We start from the raw sequence: 19,442 nt of genomic DNA on the forward strand, positions 1-19,442 counted from the left end.
AGCTCGATGAACTTTGCCGATGATTTAAAGGGCCCATTAATTGGCTTTTACGGCTCGAATGGATAATAGCCGGAACATCTATCAGAGGTAATTGCTTAGAGTTAGAGGTTACACTTATACTGTTTTGAATCAAGAGGGTATTAAAGCAGTAAAAGTGCGGCAAATCTGGTGTGCTCCAGTTTCTACTGAAAAGGAAAGGTTTCCTTTGATGGTGTTTTATCGGTTAAAACCAGTTTTAACTGAAAGCCAGTTACCCTGAATATACCACACAAATGAAAATTAAAACGGTCATTGCCATTGATCGGATCAACCTTTCCATTTTGTTCAGTAATCCATATTGAAAAGCATCCTTCCCCTTTAATACATATTCCAAAAGAGCTCAGTTAATATTTCTTACGCCCAACCACTAAAGTTCGCTTATCATTTTCACACTAGTCTCCTACAGGTTGGCGACCACAAATTTCAGTAGAGCGAAAGAAATGTGCACCTGAAACTATAAGCTTATACTTTCCTATTCTTCCCATCAGAATAATGCAAGTGGATGCAGGAATAGTAAGGAGAATGATTTCTGCATTGTGACCTGCATGTGGTGGGGGAGGAAGAATTGAGGGTTAAAATACAGACCAAAAGCTTCTTCTGAAATTGTGACTCATCAATACAATCTTTTGTTCTTGACCTGTAATGTGGCCATGCTCTATTTGGGGAGTAGCCATACACCACTGACACAATAGGGGAGGATGTTATTCTTCTATTTTACCCGATAAATAATAAGAATTCAATTTAATAGTATTTATCATGGCTCTTCTCTGAGCCCCGCATTGTTTAACATAAATTGCTCCTTTGGAGGTTCAAATTGTATCCTATTTGTTCTTCCGATGATGTATGTAGATGATACCCAGATATTAGTTTCCATTTCTGACATTCTGGAGGAAATGCAGGACCATTTTTCTGTCTGCATGCTGGTCCTCCTAGTTGGATTAATTCTAGTTTCCTGAAACTCAATGCATGAAAGAAATTAGGTTTGTTTTGTTGCCACTGATAACTCTAATTGGTGGCCGGAAGCATTTGGGCCTTTTCCCTTTCTGGCCATTTGTGCCAAAATACTCAGATTTGTCCTTTGATACCCAGACTACCTTGGTAGTCTGTAAATGGTTCAGAATGCTGCAAGCCTTGAAAAGAAAAGTCTTCATTAGATGGCAATCTTGACTAGAAAACCCACTGTCTTGGCGCTGATCTCATGCCTAGATTATGATAATGCCTTGTATTTCAGACTTTATTCATTCTGTCTGGATATACTCCAGATTGTTCACAATGCTGCGGACCATGTTATTTTGAATCTTTCCCATATGACCAATTCCAGGGCTTTAGTACCTATTCTCCACTGGTTGCTGATAAGTCAGAGATTTACCTTGAAGGAGCTATGTTTGGCCTTAAAGTTATGGCAGGAACTAGCCCTGAATATCTTGCAAGAAACATCAATGCATGCTCTCTGGTACACACTCTTCGCTCAGCTGGAGCTAGACTTCTGCAGGTCCCACAGGGGAGCGTGCTCTTTTTTCTATATTACAGGCAAGCTCTGGAACTCCTTGCTTTCGACCATTAGATTGAGTTTCAACCATTCTTGTTTCAGAAAGTCCTTCATAACATGCTTATTTCAACAGCTGTAATGTGTCTTCTAGTCTAATTCATTAGCCTTAGCGCCAGGACACCCCTTTATTGGGGTAACAAAGAGCTTTATTAATACTATTCATTAATTTTTATTTGAAGCTACCAAGATAATAATTTCTCTGGAACCATTCAGACAGAGTGCCCTTATTGCTCTTCACAAAAGTATATATATCTGCTCCATCTCCATATACATTGGGGTCTACTTGGATAACCTGAATTTGTGTTATTTATTTATTACATAATGGTTCAGTTGTTGACCCTCTCAAAATAAATTTTGTGACCGATTACCCATGTCTTTACTGCATTATTCCATTTAACTTGGAATCCACTATGCAGTACTGTACAGACAGTTTCCTTTCAGTGCCGGCAGTGAAAGTCCATTTTCCCTATTCTCCATGCATAATTGTGCCACTTTTACAACAGATTTATGAAATGATGTTGTAGAGGGAACCCCATCGTCTGTCAAATTACATAATTGAAAAAGAGATGTATGACTATGACTACTCCTGATCTAAACCTCGCCTGTCCCATGTGCCCTAGGTCCCTGACCACCCCTTCAGAACCACTGCACAAGCTTGGTCCATACCTCGTTTGTGCTATCCCACTGACAGCATTTTGCTGACCCATCTCCCTGCTGCACAGCCTCTAATTTGTGGAAGACAACATAGTACGTAATGCTCTTTTGGGTAGGGTTGCCACCCGAAACAAGTATATTATTTTTTAGGACTGCGCAGTTTTGATCAATTTCCTTTTCTGTCTACCAATACGTCCAACTATGCAAAGTTTGTACAGAGTAAGCTTGCATTTTTGAGGGAAAGTATTACAAACTGTAATATTTTGAGGGATTGAGTTAGACTAATGAGCAACACATAGATATCTATTATCCATTAATGCGGTTCGAGCAACTTGCAGGAGCACAGCCCTTCCTAACATGCATCAGTTTTGGAAGATTGAGTCATGCTGAAAGACTCTACGGAGATTACCTTGATACATTTTTCATGGGAGAGCAAGCTGGCACGGGGTCCCTTCTCTGTTCCCAAGGTACTTTAGTTCTGAGGTCTACAATTTGATGAAAACTATTTTGCTACTTGGAGTACACGGTCCATGCTGGAACATATCACAAACCATCCCGCTGTATATTACACAGTGTCACTCCTCTAGACATGCTTCCGTCACTCTCATATGGCATTATCATATGACACCTTCACTCATACAGGCATAGACAAATGACTGCCAAGAGCCTTTAACAAGTAACCTGAAACGTTCCTGGGCTTATCAAGTGGTTGTGTGCATGTTTACTACACACCTGGCAAATAATACAATAAAATAACCCTTCAATACTCCCTGTTTAGTCTATGTTCAGGCAAGTGTCAGCCATGACCAAAAAGAAGTTGGTATATTCCATTCAATTAGTCAGGCCTAGCAGTCTGGCATGAGGGGTATTTGACCTCAGTCTGTAGGGTTTCTAAATACAACAAATTGATGTTTGAAGATATTAACTTGCAAACTACACAATAACAAGGTACCATAGTGCCTACAGCTGGGGTTTTCTCAAACACAAAGCAACCGGTCACATACAGCAAACCTATTTTGCTCCTAATGTAACAGAACAATACATATTCTCATTTTAGGATAATGTGGAATAGTATATTAATATATTTAAAATGACAAAAACCCTCACTCAAAAGACATTTAATAAACCAGATTTAGGAGCGCTGCTAAATATGGGGCTTTATAACCATATAGCATTATAAAGAAAAATGTGTGCAGGTGTTGCAAGGAGGAAAAATTATGTACAAAGCCTTTTGAGCAAAGTCATAGCAATGTATTTTTGGTGGATAAACATCCTGCCATTAGCGCCTGTGCAAAAAATGTAAATGACCAGCTCATTAGCACTTATTCTGCTGAGCATGCCACCTATCACTTGGCCTGAAAGCATCTACTAGTTTCTACATCTTATATAGAACAGGAGCACCATTTAGAACCTTAGAAAATGACCCATGTGCTCTACCACCACTCCCAACTCATACACAATCCACCCTAAACAAATGCAAATAAAATAAACAACATATCACCCTCCACATCTTCGCATCTCCTTGTCTATTACAAAACAAGGCTACTTTACAAAAACTCCACAGCTCACCAACACTCTTAACCACATTCTCCAACACCTACACATTCAGACCCTACAAAATGCCTTCCAAGCCTGCTGGAATAGCATTGTGATATAGACAAACAACTCTGTGGCTAACTTCATATAGTTAATACCATCACTAATAATACACCTGCTACAAGTTTAAAGAATTCTAATCACCCTTCTAGAAAACAAAGTCACGCAACCACCAAAACATAATCTCTACACTGCCTACTAATAAATGCCCAATCACTCTCTAAAAACTTGCACTGCATCTTCAACCTACTCACTGACACACAACCTGACTTATCCTTCATAACTGAATCCTGGTTGGGAGATGACATGGCTCCAGCGCATGAAGCCATTTCACCAGGCTATCAAACTATCATGCAAAATTGCATAGGAAAAGAGGAGGTGGAGTAGTTGTTATATTCAAGGAAACAACAAATCTCACCAAAGCTGACGGCATTTCATAGAAGGTTGTGAGGCTCTCATCACCATATGTAACCCAACACCAACTTCCTCCTTCTTTACAGACCACTACCTACCAAAGCAACATTATCAGATGTGTTTCTAGACACGGTTTTGATTCTTATAGCCCTACAGTCCAACCTATGCATCCTTGGTGACCTAAACATGTGATTTGACAAACCCAATATGCGGCATGCAAGACCTATCAATACTGGTCTAGATGTAATTTTCACAAATCCAGAACTAGTTACATTTCAAACGATTACTCCAGTCACATGATCTGACCACCATCTGGTAGCTTTCCAACACAAAACACCACAAATCAACAAACCTAAGGCCACCTTACATGCATCCACCTGTGGAGCATGGAACACATTCTATGTTGAATATTTAGAAACAGAACTAACACCCAACACAAATTTAAACACAATAAATTCAGTTAAAAATCTTTATGAGTGACTGCAGAAAGCTTTTGATATCCTAATACCACTAAGTAAAATATATCGAGATAAAAGGGGTATTTGACCTCAGTCTGTAGGGTTTCTAAATACAACAAATTGATGTTTGAAGATATTAACTTGCAAACTACACAATAACAAGGTACCATAGTGCCTACAGCTGGGGTTTTCTCAAACACAAAGCAACCGGTCACATACAGCAAACCTATTTTGCTCCTAATGTAACAGAACAATACATATTCTCATTTTAGGATAATGTGGAATAGTATATTAATATATTTAAAATGACAAAAACCCTCACTCAAAAGACATTTAATAAACCAGATTTAGGAGCGCTGCTAAATATGGGGCTTTATAACCATATAGCATTATAAAGAAAAATGTGTGCAGGTGTTGCAAGGAGGAAAAATTATGTACAAAGCCTTTTGAGCAAAGTCATAGCAATGTATTTTTGGTGGATAAACATCCTGCCATTAGCGCCTGTGCAAAAAATGTAAATGACCAGCTCATTAGCACTTATTCTGCTGAGCATGCCACCTATCACTTGGCCTGAAAGCATCTACTAGTTTCTACATCTTATATAGAACAGGAGCACCATTTAGAACCTTAGAAAATGACCCATGTGCTCTACCACCACTCCCAACTCATACACAATCCACCCTAAACAAATGCAAATAAAATAAACAACATATCACCCTCCACATCTTCGCATCTCCTTGTCTATTACAAAACAAGGCTACTTTACAAAAACTCCACAGCTCACCAACACTCTTAACCACATTCTCCAACACCTACACATTCAGACCCTACAAAATGCCTTCCAAGCCTGCTGGAATAGCATTGTGAGATAGACAAACAACTCTGTGGCTAACTTCATATAGTTAATACCATCACTAATAATACACCTGCTACAAGTTTAAAGAATTCTAATCACCCTTCTAGAAAACAAAGTCACGCAACCACCAAAACATAATCTCTACACTGCCTACTAATAAATGCCCAATCACTCTCTAAAAACTTGCACTGCATCTTCGACCTACTCACTGACACACAACCTGACTTATCCTTCATAACTGAATCCTGGTTGGGAGATGACATGGCTCCAGCGCATGAAGCCATTTCACCAGGCTATCAAACTATCATGCAAAATTGCATAGGAAAAGAGGAGGTGGAGTAGTTGTTATATTCAAGGAAACAACAAATCTCACCAAAGCTGACGGCATTTCATAGAAGGTTGTGAGGCTCTCATCACCATATGTAACCCAACACCAACTTCCTCCTTCTTTACAGACCACTACCTACCAAAGCAACATTATCAGATGTGTTTCTAGACACAGTTTTGATTCTTATAGCCCTACAGTCCAACCTATGCATCCTTGGTGACCTAAACATGTGATTTGACAAACCCAATATGCGGCATGCAAGAACTATCAATACTGGTCTAGATGTAATTTTCACAAATCCAGAACTAGTTACATTTCAAACGATTACTCCAGTCACATGATCTGACCACCATCTGGTAGCTTTCCAACACAAAACACCACAAATCAACAAACCTAAGGCCACCTTACATGCATCCACCTGTGGAGCATGGAACACATTCTATGTTGAATATTTAGAAACAGAACTAACACCCAACACAAATTTAAACACAATAAATTCAGTTAAAAATCTTTATGAGTGACTGCAGAAAGCTTTTGATATCCTAATACCACTAAGTAAAATATATCGAGATAAAAGAAAATGTGCACCTTGGAAGAATGCAGAACTAAAGAAGATAAAACAACCGCATGCAAAGCTGCAACACACCTGGCTCAAAACAAATAGTAATCAAGACAAACTTCACCTACACAAACTTACCAGAATATACAAGTCAACAATCTAAAAAGCGAAATAAATTGTACTATTCAGATAGAATTCAAAATGTTAAATGTGCAAATAAAGAAGTTTATAAAATTCTCATGAATTTTTAAACCTAAATTCACAGATGGAACTCATCCCATTACTCAAAGGTTTACTGAATACTGGCAAATCATTTCACAACCAAAGCAGACGTGTTGGATTCCTATTTAAAACAAAGGAAAACCACCAGCACCAACCCATTTCCCACAATCCCTCGTAAGGTAGGCTAACTCAGCCTCTGCATTCGTTTAAACAACCATCACAAAGTCAATTTATGGATCTTTTCAAAGCAAGCAGGCCAGGCAGCTGCCTTTCTGACCCATGTCCACAACAAATCTTGAATTTTTTTTAACTACCTCTGCTGCTATACCAGTAAGAAGAATCACCAACAATTCTTTAACTACAGGAATCTTCCCAGAAGACTTAAAAAAGCCATGCATACGCCTTTTATTAAAGAAAACAAACCTGGACCCACATGACCCAAACAACTGCAGACTGATTACAAATGGACCTTTAATGGGCAAATTGACAGACATGACAGCATTCACCCAGACGTCACAATTCATTGAAGATAACTCCATACCTTCAGACTTCCAAGCATGATTTCGTCCAGGAAGAGGCACAGAACCTACGCTACTCACTATCTAGGATGACGTTAAAAACACAGCTGACCGGCACATGGTCGCTGCACTACTTCACTTAGACCTTACAGTTGCCTTCGACACAGTTGACCATGACACTTTAATGCAAAGACTTTACGAAGTCCACATAGAGGGGACTGCTCTCGACTGGATCACATCCAATCTTCAAAACAGAACAAATGTCATCCATACTCCCCCTTTCTCATCCGAACCATATTTCACAAAAGCAGGGGTCCCTCAAGGCGCCATCAACTCACCCATGCTTTTCCAACATATACATGAATTAATTACCGGCAATGATCAATGAATTTCAGCTCACATGCTATAACGATGCAGATGACACACAAATACTTCCTAAACTGGAAATCCCCGAAGACATTGGAAACTCAAAACTTTTCAGTTGCCTCAGAGCCATTAATCAGTGGATGACATAGAGCCATCTCAAATTGAATGTTTTTAAACTGAAATATTCACATCTGGGGATTGGATAAGTTATGATCCATTCTGCACCTGGCCTGGTTACCTGAGGCCACCTTCTAATGTAACTAAGTAAGAAACCCTGGAATTACTATTGTCTACAAATTACCAATGAATTCCAAGGTAGACAAGTTAGCGAGATCAACCTTCATTGCTATGAAAAAACTGTGACGCATCTTCCCCCACATAGGATTTCCACACAAGGTCCAAGTTGCTATCTCTCTTGTACTGTCGAACCTTGTTTACACCAATGGTCTCTACCATGGATCATCTTTATGAACCATGAAAAGAAAACAATGGATTCAGACCTCTGCTGCCAGACTAGTCCTAACTGTAAAGCCACGAGCCCACATCTACCCTGCCTTAAGGACCCTACATTGATTAAGGGTTGCCAGAAGATCCACCTTCATGCTGCTTTATATCACCCACAAAGCACTGCATGGAACAAGACCACTTTTCATAGGAATACAATTACCAAGTACACACAACAAAGGAACCTCTGCTCCAGATTTGCACCTCGCCTCATAATCTTAGTATACAAGAAACATGGGTGGTGCATCTTTCTCTGTTCAAGCAGCCAAACTATGGAATTCATTAACCCCCAAACATAAGATGCATGGATAACTAGATGTCATCAATGATGTCACTGACCATGTCATGAGGGAAGTAATATGCGAGGTCATTAGCTGTGCATTGCAGGGGCGTTAGTTATAGTTAGCTCAGCAGTATAGTTACTCCTGAATTTCAGCCTAACTATAATATCCCTGTAATCTTTGTTTTTTTCAGTGAAAAAATGAAGTATATATATATATATATATATATATATATATATATATATATACACACATTTTTATTTTACATGTTGCCACTGGACTTTTCTAAGGCTCTCATTTTCCTGCTGTTTAGAAAACCAGTTTGCCTTGTTGAGATTAATTGCCTTGCTCTGGCTAAAAAGCCTTGCAGTTCACCAGCGATGGGTTTATTTCAAAACAATTATTTTCCTGAGAGAGGATAGGGTTAGGATATTGTAAGAGTAAACATTTGGATGAATTAATAGTTGTTCTCCAAGCAGCAAATTACTTCACAGTGCAGCCCTCCAAACTAAAAGCCTTTGTGGGAGGAAAATTGGCTTTTTGGGTGCTAATTCCACCACACCCATTTGTACGAACATTATCTGAATAGTACATTGTGTAACCTAAAGTATAAAAGCAATTAAGGTGAACTAATGAATTTTAGAGAATGACCATATAATACTTTGAGTTACTGATATGCAGCACCATAGGGCCACAGCAAATAGAGGTGGAGCAATCCCTACAAATATATCAGGGTTTGAGACATGGTCAACAAAACGATACAGTACCACACTGCATATTCGTGGTCAGTGAATGGCCTTCCTAAAATGTCATAACGGGGATGGGATTTGGGCTCCTTCATAACAATATAGTGAGAGAAGGTGCAGTCTCCCCATTACAGCAACGTTGTAGCCAAGTGGCAGCCATGAGACAGGACAACTTGACAGGGTGTAAGCACTGAAAATAAGTGATGTGACTGTGTATTTTGGAAGAGACAGAGGTTGTTCATGTTCTGGTGAAAGGGGACATATGTCAGGGTATTGTTGAGAGAAAGGGGGTCTGGCCACATATTACTTTTCCAGTGAAGTAATTTGAAGAAAGATGAGGGTTGTCTGTACTTAAGGAACAAAAAGAGATAATTATTAGGCTAATCTAAAAGCAAGTTTTGGTCTGAAAATCTGGGATATAACTGTCCTGGAATGATGCTCATGCAGGTTCATTCATATAAAAAAAAGAATTTTAGTGGATGGATTGCAGTTAGCAAGCTCAGTTGTTTGTATACGACACTTTGATTACGTTTTAAAATGTACTTTTACCTGTATGTTTCAGTTGGGCTGTCATGGTACTCCTTTTCTGCTCTTGAAGACAGGTAGGCAGCAGGTCCATTCTTTTTTGGAGCTGCATAATACTTATACTTTGATAAGAAAGATTTGGCTGATTTCTTTAAAGTGCGAGGAGTGAAAGGCTTCTTCACAGCAGAAAAGCTATTAGAATGTTTTTCAAGAAGGTCTCCACTGTAGGTTTTCACTTGAGGGTCCTGGAATGGTGTCTTAGTCTTTGGACTGTTAGCACGCTTCATGGATCGAATGGATCGAGAAGTAGAGGGTACAAGAGAGTGTGGTCGTTGATGGCGTGGTGAGGAGGACATTGTGTGCTGCACAATGCTTCTGGCAGTATCTTGAGCAATGGAGATTGGTGATGGGCTCCTTGAAGGAGTCTTCAGAACAGGCATGTACTCTTCTCTTTGGATGACAGGTTGAGCTCTTCTAGTTTGAGTTAAAAATAGGCTATCCAGCTGATTGAGTGAACGCTGTTGAAAAGACAAAAGGAGTATTAGAAGACTGCATAAATGTATTACATTTATCATTTTTATCAAATATCTTTAGTCCTCAAATGAATATCTGTACTTATTGAATTTATAGCATCTATAGTGCCTTTAAGGAGGTTCTTGGTTGCTAGATATAAACTACATACTGAATAGACAAAAGCCATGCATGTGTTTTCTCTGGCTATTTGGAGGTGTGGGAACTGCTCAGATTCCATTGGTGGAGACTCAACAACCTCTGCCAGCAGAAACTCTTGAACCAGTGGCCCATACTCTACAGATACCTGAGTTCACAAAGCACTCACCCCACCACTATTCCCTTTCCGGGACCACCAAGTATGTCATGGTATCCCCCTGAAGGAAAATATTCTAATTCTCTGTAGGGAGAAAACTCCATGAACACAAGTGACGTGTCAGGATGCATGCAGGGCTTTGAATCTGTGAAGAAAGCACTGGCCAACAGTGCCCACCAACGAAACTATCTTTCCCAAGAATCCTTAAACTCTCACGTTGTTTAGAGATGGTGATGGTCAACTAGAATCATTAGGTATAGTGGTTTGTGTTTGAAGGCATTGAGGCTGCTCTGTATTGAGTTTGGTGAGGTTGTCGATTGGGCGCTGCTTGATATCAAACCCAGTGAGGCCTTCGATGAAGGTTGTCAGCATTTATTCTCAATGTCGAATCCAGTTAAGCTTTTAGTTACGCAGGGAGCAGTACACTCTGACCACAGCCAAGGGTCCAGGACCTTGTGGACAGTACTTGGGAGTCAGGACTCCCTCCTACAGAGGCCAGCAGAGGGGACCAGGTGAGGTTAACTAAGTAAGCAGACAACGGCTTCTGGAAGCTTGTTGCAGCTCTGTAGCTCAAACAGGATGTCAGCCAATTGACCCTCCGAGTTGCATCTGGGGTCATGGGCAAGGCAGGTTAGGCCTACCTTCAGGATTCAAAGAGCAGGGAAGTATTTTTTTTAGTTTTGTCAGTCATGGGAGCCTTAGGCACCATCTCTTTGTCACACAGGTAGACTAGGGTAAACTTCACAATCCTCTTAACCCTAACTGGGGCAACCTTCTCCTGCCCAGCACTACACTGGAAATTCCCGGGACAGGCCCGTCAGTGGGGGGCTGCTTCCTCGGGAGACACATGGCATCCCCTTTTTTATGCCCACACTGGTAAAACTCATGGCACATGAGCTTGAGGTAGCCCATGGACTTCTTCCCATTGAACTCACCCTTCTGCTCAGGCTTTGGACGGAATGTGTTCCCCTGAAAACTCTTTCGGGGGCCTTTTGGAATCCTTGTGATTTTCCCTGCGCTACCTCCTCCTTCTGGTGAGGACCCTGTCCACGCTTCTGAGGGCCCGCCAGGGACCTTCTTTGACACTATGGTACTGACGTAGAGGTCAGCTTCCTCCACAAGCTCCCTGGACACAGAAAGCTTGGAATAAATAAGGTATTGGTGCAATTCTGCAAAGCAAATACTAAACATGCTCTCACATGATTAAATTGTAAAACCCATTAGATTCACCTATTTTACTGTCCTTCACCCATCCATCTAGTGCCTTATCGGAATAATCCATGATATCAACCCGGAACTGGTTAGACAGTTTCTGGCTACCCCTGGTTCCTCTTGGGTCAGACCAAACTTTACATTAAGAGCTTGCTTCATGAGGCATACTTCATTCTGTCAGTTTTACCTAGGGCCTGCAATTTCTCTATCCCTATGACAGGCATGTGCATCTAGAGGTTAGTCCCTCCCAATCCTCCTCTGGGACCCTGTGCATCTCTAATGCCACGTAGTAGGCCTCAAATCATTTATCAATATCACCTCCCACCACAAGGTTAGGCATGAGTCCTTTGAAGACGTGGACCCTTTTACCTCACCGTGGTAATTTGGTGTGTCTGCTACCACCATCACTTTACTCTCTGATTCTCTTTGCCTTCAAGGCCAGTTCTTTGTGACTCATATCATGGGCCAGTAGTCTCTTCTTCTCCGCTAGATCTAATCTTTTCTCCTCCAAATCTCCTTTTCTCCTTGAGGGCTCTTGCTGCTGCTGCTGTAGCCTTCCTTTTCTCCATGGCCCACTGAGCCAATTGCAGCTTCAGAGACTGCTTATCTGTCCTTCAAATTCTTTGGGGATAGGCTGGAAGATGACACAGCTTCCAGACAGACAACACAGGGACCCTTATCCTCAGGGGTAGCCTCTTCATTTACCTGTACCTTCTCTTCATCCTTCCCCCACTTGCCTCTGTGCTGTAGCTTGCAGAATGCGGACCTCTTCGAAGACTCCCAGGGCTATATGAAAGTCAACTTTGATGGACCCCTTCATCAGGGCCAGCCACCTCACCTTGTAAAGCTTCCTCAGCTCTGCCATGGTAAAGTTCTAAATGCTCTGCTGTGATCTACCTCTAATCTTGTAAAATGTCACAGGTGCAAGCAAATGCAAATGTGAATAGAACAATGGAAAAAAGTCTACAGGAACTGATAAAAAAATAAAGGAGAATTTAAAAAAAAAATCAATTTTGATGTCAGATTAAAAAAAAGGATTTTGTTTTTTATATAATCACTGAGTGGCACTGCCGAAACACAAGCGCTAAATCCAACAGCTAAACACCAAAATGAGAAATCTGAATATTAGTTGAAGGGGTGAGAACCAATTTCAAATAATAATCACAATCCTTGTCAGGGTGAACCACAAACATTAGTGATAACATCGTGCTCAACCACCTGGTAGTTGTGTAGCAGAGCAGCCAGGCTTAACTTAGAGGAAATGTGTATAGTATTTATGCAGCACTCAAACAGTACTAAAGTGACAATAGAACCTCAGTAAGGGGCTCGGTAGAGTCCGCAGGCAATCTGCCTATGGAAGAAAAACACCCACACCCAAAGCACTTTGCCCACTGTCTGGGAGAAATCCACATCTTACTGAAGGGGAGCCATCAGCAGTCATTTCACATCGGACAGTGACAAAAAGGACTTTTGGTTTTACGCAGGAAAGCGACAATTTTCTAAAAGTGTCTTTTCTTTAATAATAATTTAAAATCAAATGTTATCATTAAGTTGGACTTTAAATTACTAATAAAATGATTCCTTGAATCATTTTTCTTGCTGCTCCTAAACTGAAATTAAGCATTATAAGTTGTTATAATGTGATCCAGTATTTTCCTATGAGAGAGCCAGCCTTGCCATAGATTCTTTAGATCTATTTATATGAATTTATAGATGGGATTGTATTATCTTATGCTGATATTTATTAGCTACTCCAGTCTCGTATTTGCTTATGAAATATGATTTTTTTTTAAATGTTTAATATTTTCAAAATGTTCAAATATGCTCAAGTATATTATATTTATTCAGTCTTATATCATTTATTGCTATATTAAGAGTTATAGGTAATATAGTATTGCAAAGGAAATACAATACTAGTTTTGCTGCTCTGCGGCTTGTTTATCTTTGAGCTGTCTACACTGTTGTTGATAGCCTCTGTTGTTGCTCCTCCATGTTGTCCCCACATGCAATCTGTCTCTTACAGACATCCCCTGGTGGGTTGACACTTTGATGTTGCTCTGTTTTTTCTTGGAGTACATCTGTTCTTTATCTTCTTCCTCCTATTCTTTACTCCTTTTCCTTTTCACTACCTTAATTTTGGGTCATCTAAGCCATTTTATTTTGGGATATATGCTTCATTTCCTTTGGTTTTTAATTATATTTTGATTGCCCTTGTACTCTTTTATCAGAAGCATTCATTCTTAATGTTCCTTGCATATGTATGACTGGTCTAAATGTAGTTTCCCTTAATGTTAGGGGTTTGAAACATCCTGTTAAAAGGGCCAAGATTTTAGACTATTGTAAGATTTTAACTGGTGACATTGCTCTACTTCAGGAGACTAAAGATAGGTTTCAAAGAGGCTCTTCTTATGAGGAAAGATTGGGTGCTCACTATTACTTGCTCTGAGGCTTCTGGGAAAAAGAATGGGGTTATTACCCTTATTTCTAAAAGTTCTGGTTTTTCTATAGTTACAGCTGAACATGATATCAGTGGCAGATGGTTGCTTACTCGCCTGACTAATGGTACGGACGATCTATACAATATGAATTTATATGCTCCAAATATAGATGATCCAGTTTTTTGGCGAGCAGCAAACAAAAAGCTCACTGATATTCCACAAAACTCAAGAACAATTGTTGGAGGTGATTTTAATCTTCCCCTTGATCCTATTTTGGATAGACATTCTGCCTTTAAGTTTCGGCCTCCTAGAGCAAACAAACATATGCTTAATATGTGCTTGTCTCACCATCTTGTTGATGGTGGAGAGTACATAATTCTACGGGAAGTGATTTCACGTTCTTCTCCTCCCCACATTCTAGTTTCTCTCATATTGATTATCTTTTGGTCAACACCTCTCTTCTAACACATACTACAAATGTTATGATTCATTAAAATAGTTGTTTCGGACCACACGGCAGTCTCCTTAATCTTATGAATACTAAAGGTCCTCGTAGTTGCCGTCTAAACACAGAAATCTTGGAAGATAATGATGAAGTTAAAGAGCTTAATGATGAGATTGATAATTTCTTCAAAGATAATGAATCCTCAGTGAATTCTCCAATTGTATTGTGGGATGCATTTAAATGTACTATAAGGGGTCACATTATTAAAAAAAATGGCAATAAGGAATAGTGACATTAAGAATTCTCTTCAATCCTTGGGTGAAGACATTAAACACAAAGAGGAGTTATATAGACATTCCAACGACAAATTACTCTTGCAGGATATAAAACATTTGAAGTATTCTTTTACCTCTATAGTCACAATAAGAGCTTCTATTGGAGTACACGCTCAAAAATCCCATCAGTTATTGTTATGGAATAAAGCTGGTAAGTTGTTGTCTGCCACTCTAAAATATCAGAATACAAATACCAATGCTACTCATATTACACACATTACTGATAAAACTGGTTCAAAGAAGTTCCACATCCGAGAAATCCTTGAGGTCTTTCGAGAATATTATGAAACTCTCTTTACACCTCGGGACCAGTGTACCAAGAGTAGTTGTCAACAGTTCCTTAATTTGATTCCTATTAATACTATTTTGCAAGCTGACATGACTGAACTGGGGAAACCAATTGATACTGATGAGATTATCCAAGCTATTGAGGCTACATGTTTGGGTAAAGCTCCCGGGCCGGACAAGTTTCCTATTGTCTGTTATAAGACATTTACTCCTTCAGTAGTCAAATATCTTTTTTTTAAAAAAAATTTACATTCTTTTTAAGTAATTCAAGTCAGAACCCCCGCGCCACCCACAAAATAGAGCAAAGCATCGTGTGAGTTTGAGTGAAATAAAATAAGGAGAAGACGTGAAGCAAGAGGGAAGAAAAAAATTTAAGTGGATAGAAAAAGAGATGTGCTTGCAGTAGAAAAATAAGCCAGTAAGTCAAAAAAACAGATACATATAGTTAAGGCATACAATTGTAAGAGTTGAAGAGGGAGAAAAGGATAAGAAAGAGTAGAGAACACGGCTGGAGCAGGAAAAAAGGGGAGGATAAAGGAAAAAAATAGTAGCATGATCTGGAAGGAGCACGAGCACAAAGAAAATCAGGGGGTCAGGGGTTACCCCTGTTGTTCCAACCAGGTTGTAAGATTTCCCCAGAGCTCGAGCCCCTTCTTACGACCCTTGCGGCCCTTTTTGGAGTACACAGCTTTTTCTAAGTGATAGGTAGCAACAAGTCTAGCCAGCCACTGAGCGAATGAGGGGGGTTCGGGATTAAGCCAGGAAGAGGCCACACAAATACGCCATACTGCCATTGCGATAACGATTAGCCCCTCGCTTTTAACCCTTGGGGTTTCAGCCTGTGCCCAGTAAAATGACAGTAGGATTAAATCGGATATGCTGATTAGTGACCACCCTTAGGAATTCGTGCACGCGGATTAGAGTTGCAGAGAGCCTAGGGCAGGTTGCGAATATATTAATCGAATCAGCTCCATATTCCGAGCAGCGAGGGCATAAAGTACCATTGCCTGTTCCCCATTTTGCTATCTTGCTGGGGGTAATATACAGAAAGAAGATGGTTTTAAAATGTTGTGTCTGCAGCTTGGCTGACAGTAAGATGTTTTGTGAGAGGGCTAATGAATTAAAGAAGATATTGCATGGGGAGTCGAGTTTTATGTGCCATTTATCTGCTATGTTTTGTAAGTCGTCTGGGGTTTGGCTGTTTATGATATTGTTTAGCAGTCCGATTCGGGGGTCTATGGGGTTACGTAGTTTATTGAGAAGATCTACTTCCATGAAACCTGAGTAGCCTCCAACCTTCCTAGAGAGAAAATCATGTATGGCGAGATGTTTAAAAGAGTCATGGTTTTTCAGGTTAAATTTGGATAGTAAGTTTGAGAAGGGTACGACTCCCTCGTTTGTGATAAGGTCTCCCAGTTTCGAGATGCCAGCCTTGTGCCAGTCAGAGAAGTAGGTTTTTCCAAAGATAGCAGGGAGGTTGCAATTGTTAAGAGTGGGCGAATAATAGTTAAATCTACCCAGCCAAAAGTTCTGCGGATATTACGGAAGACTTTGTAAGAGCTCATTAGCGTCTTAAATCTCACCCGTTTGTAATATCCGTAGTAGTCAAATATCTTAAGGAGAGTTTTGATAGTTATGTCCTTTCTGGCAATGTTTCAGGTTCTGCTGCAGAGGCGACTATTGTAGTCATCCCGAAAGAAGGTAAGGATCATTCTGATCCTACAAATTTTTATCCAACTTGGCTATTAAACATGGAAGCTAAAATCTTCGCCAAAATCTTAGCTAGACACCAGGTGATATTCCTGATCTTATCCATGATTCCCAAACAGGTTTCATTAAAGGTAGACTTGGCACAGAAAATATTCGTATTTTCTGCCATATTTTAGAAAAAGCAAAACTCTCCTCATTGCCTTCGGCAGCGATTGCCCTTGGTGCTGAAATGGCTTTTGACAACGTTTCTTGGCCTTTTTTACAAGCAGTATTAGAATCCCATAACCTTGGTGATTCCTTTATTAATATGGTTATGGCTTTCTATGCGCAACCAAAAGCTAATATCAGGATTAATGGCACTAGGTCTTCTTTTTTTAATGTTCGCCAAGGCACTAGGCAAGGATGCCTTCTCTCACCCCTTCTTTTTCTCCTTTCCATTGACCCACTTCTTCGTTTACTTAATCTGAACCCGAGTATTAAAGGTTTTCAATTTGGATCATATACACTTAAAACGTCCACTTACTCCAATGATCTCCTTATTTTTTCCAGAGGATATTGTGTCAGCGATTCCCTCCATCTCTAATGTTATTAGTGATTATTCAGCCGTCTCTGGGTATACTCTTAATAAAGGAAAAACTGAAATGTTCCCCCTAAACTCGCTGTGTTTTCCTTCTCACATTGGTGATTCAGGTTTTAAATGGCAATTGACTCATATTAAATATCTAGGGATCTGTTTCTGTAAAGATCTCTCAGATACCATCACCTATAATGAATCCCACATCATATATAAGATTAAGGATCTGTTGTCTTCCTGGTCTCCCAAATATATTTTCTGGTGGGGCAGATTGCATACCCCTAAAATAATGATAACCCCGATCATTAATGTTTTATCATCCATGCCACCTTTAAAGCTTTCCTCTGCTTTCTTTCATGAGATTGATTCAATCTCTTCGCGATTCTTATGGAATGATAAGAGAGTTGGAATTGCTTATAGATGAATGAATGAATACGCACTTGTATAGCGCATGGCTACCCAAGGGCATCCCATCGCTTCCTGTGGCACCTTATCCTTCACCCCAATCATGGAAAGAGAAAAGTCTTCATCTGCTTCCTGAACCTAAGATAATCGGGTTCAAGACGTATGTTGTCTGGAAGCTGGTTCCAAAACTTGGCTGCGTTGTATGAAAACTGACGGCCTCCAGTCCGTGACCGTTTGATCCTAGGGACTACAAGTAGTCGCTTATTGTTGGATCTAAGAGTCCTGTTGGTGCGATATAATTGCGCCATGGGCTGGATCAAAAGGGGGCCATTGCCAGTAATGGACTTATGGACAATACACATTGCCTTAAACCTGATTCTTTCCTAAACAGGAAGCCAGTGCAGCCGCCTAAGTGCCACCATAGCAGAATTGCATTCGGTACCTTCATTAAGAGACGTGCCCCGCAATTCTGGACGATCTGCAGGATCTTTATAGTTCTTTTTGATGCACCCAAATAGACTTCATTTGCGTAGTCCAACCGGGATAGAATGAGTGCCTGGACCAACATACGCCTGGCTTCAACGGAAGAAGAGGAAGAATCCTCCTTATCAGCCTTAGAAGACCATAGCAGCTGGCAGCAACTTTACGTGCTTGAACTGTAAAGTGCAGGTTACAATCGAACCAAACACCCAGACTCTTAATCTGTTTTTTCGGAATGGGAGGGGGAACAAGACAGCTAGGCCACTTGGAATCTAAATTCATAGGGGCCGAGTGATTGTAATCTTCCAGATTGGAACCTATACCAAATCTCCTTTCTAGCATCTCAAGGTGCACTCTGGTTCTTATCGGATTCTCAACCTATACCTCCTTGGGTTTTTATTGAACAAGAGTTATGTGCTACTCTTGCCACTCCTTCTTTTCTCTCAGTGTCCAAGCTTGTTTTAGCTCATTCTCAGCGTACTATATCAGACACGGTTAATGCAATAAAATATATTGATAGGAAAGTATCCAAACCTATCCATAAATCAAGATGGTCATCTTTATGTTTAATTCTAAGTTTCATATGGACGTTGACCCTAGTAAGGCTTCTTCGTTGGCCACCTAAGGTATCAGTTTGGCAAAAGACCTCTACGACACTAATCAGGACCCTCTTCCTTTTTCTTTCCTAGTCAGGAAGTATAATCTCAGCAATATGGATTTTTTATTCTTTTTTTAAAATAAAGGTTAAACTTTCTAAAATACCCCTTTTTACAGATCCAGTTATTATCTCACTTTTATCCATTCAGGTCATACTGCTTCTAAAATGTATAAATTCTTATCCACTCCACTACCTACGCACTCTACAATTACTTACGATAAATGGTCTCACCATTTTGAAGACGATGTTTTCAAACATATTTCACAAGATACCTGGCAATTGATCAGGAAATTATCTCTACATAATAAGATTGCTCCTTCATTAATCCAATCTAAATTCTTCACATTAAATATTCTACATTGGACCCCTGCTCGTCTACATAAGTTGAAGTTACGAGATAATGATCTTTGCTGGAACTGTAATTTAGTACCATGCACACATCAACACATGCTTTTT

The 19,442-nt window shown here is 40.0% G+C and overlaps 1 protein-coding gene across 1 annotated transcript in view; it reads right to left on the reverse strand.

Annotated features, from left to right (window-relative positions):
- LOC144761925 (spermatogenesis-associated protein 7-like) overlaps positions 1–19,442 on the reverse strand; it is a 970,202-nt gene that overhangs the window by 386,121 nt on the left and 564,639 nt on the right. The window contains exon 6 of the mRNA XM_078647121.1: positions 9,640–10,133. Within this exon, the coding sequence (XP_078503247.1) occupies positions 9,640–10,133 (494 nt within the window). The remainder of the gene's footprint in view (positions 1–9,639; positions 10,134–19,442) is intronic.

The sequence above is a fragment of the Lissotriton helveticus genome, chromosome 6 (assembly GCF_964261635.1).
Source record: "Lissotriton helveticus chromosome 6, aLisHel1.1, whole genome shotgun sequence".
NCBI lineage: Eukaryota > Metazoa > Chordata > Amphibia > Caudata > Salamandridae > Lissotriton > Lissotriton helveticus.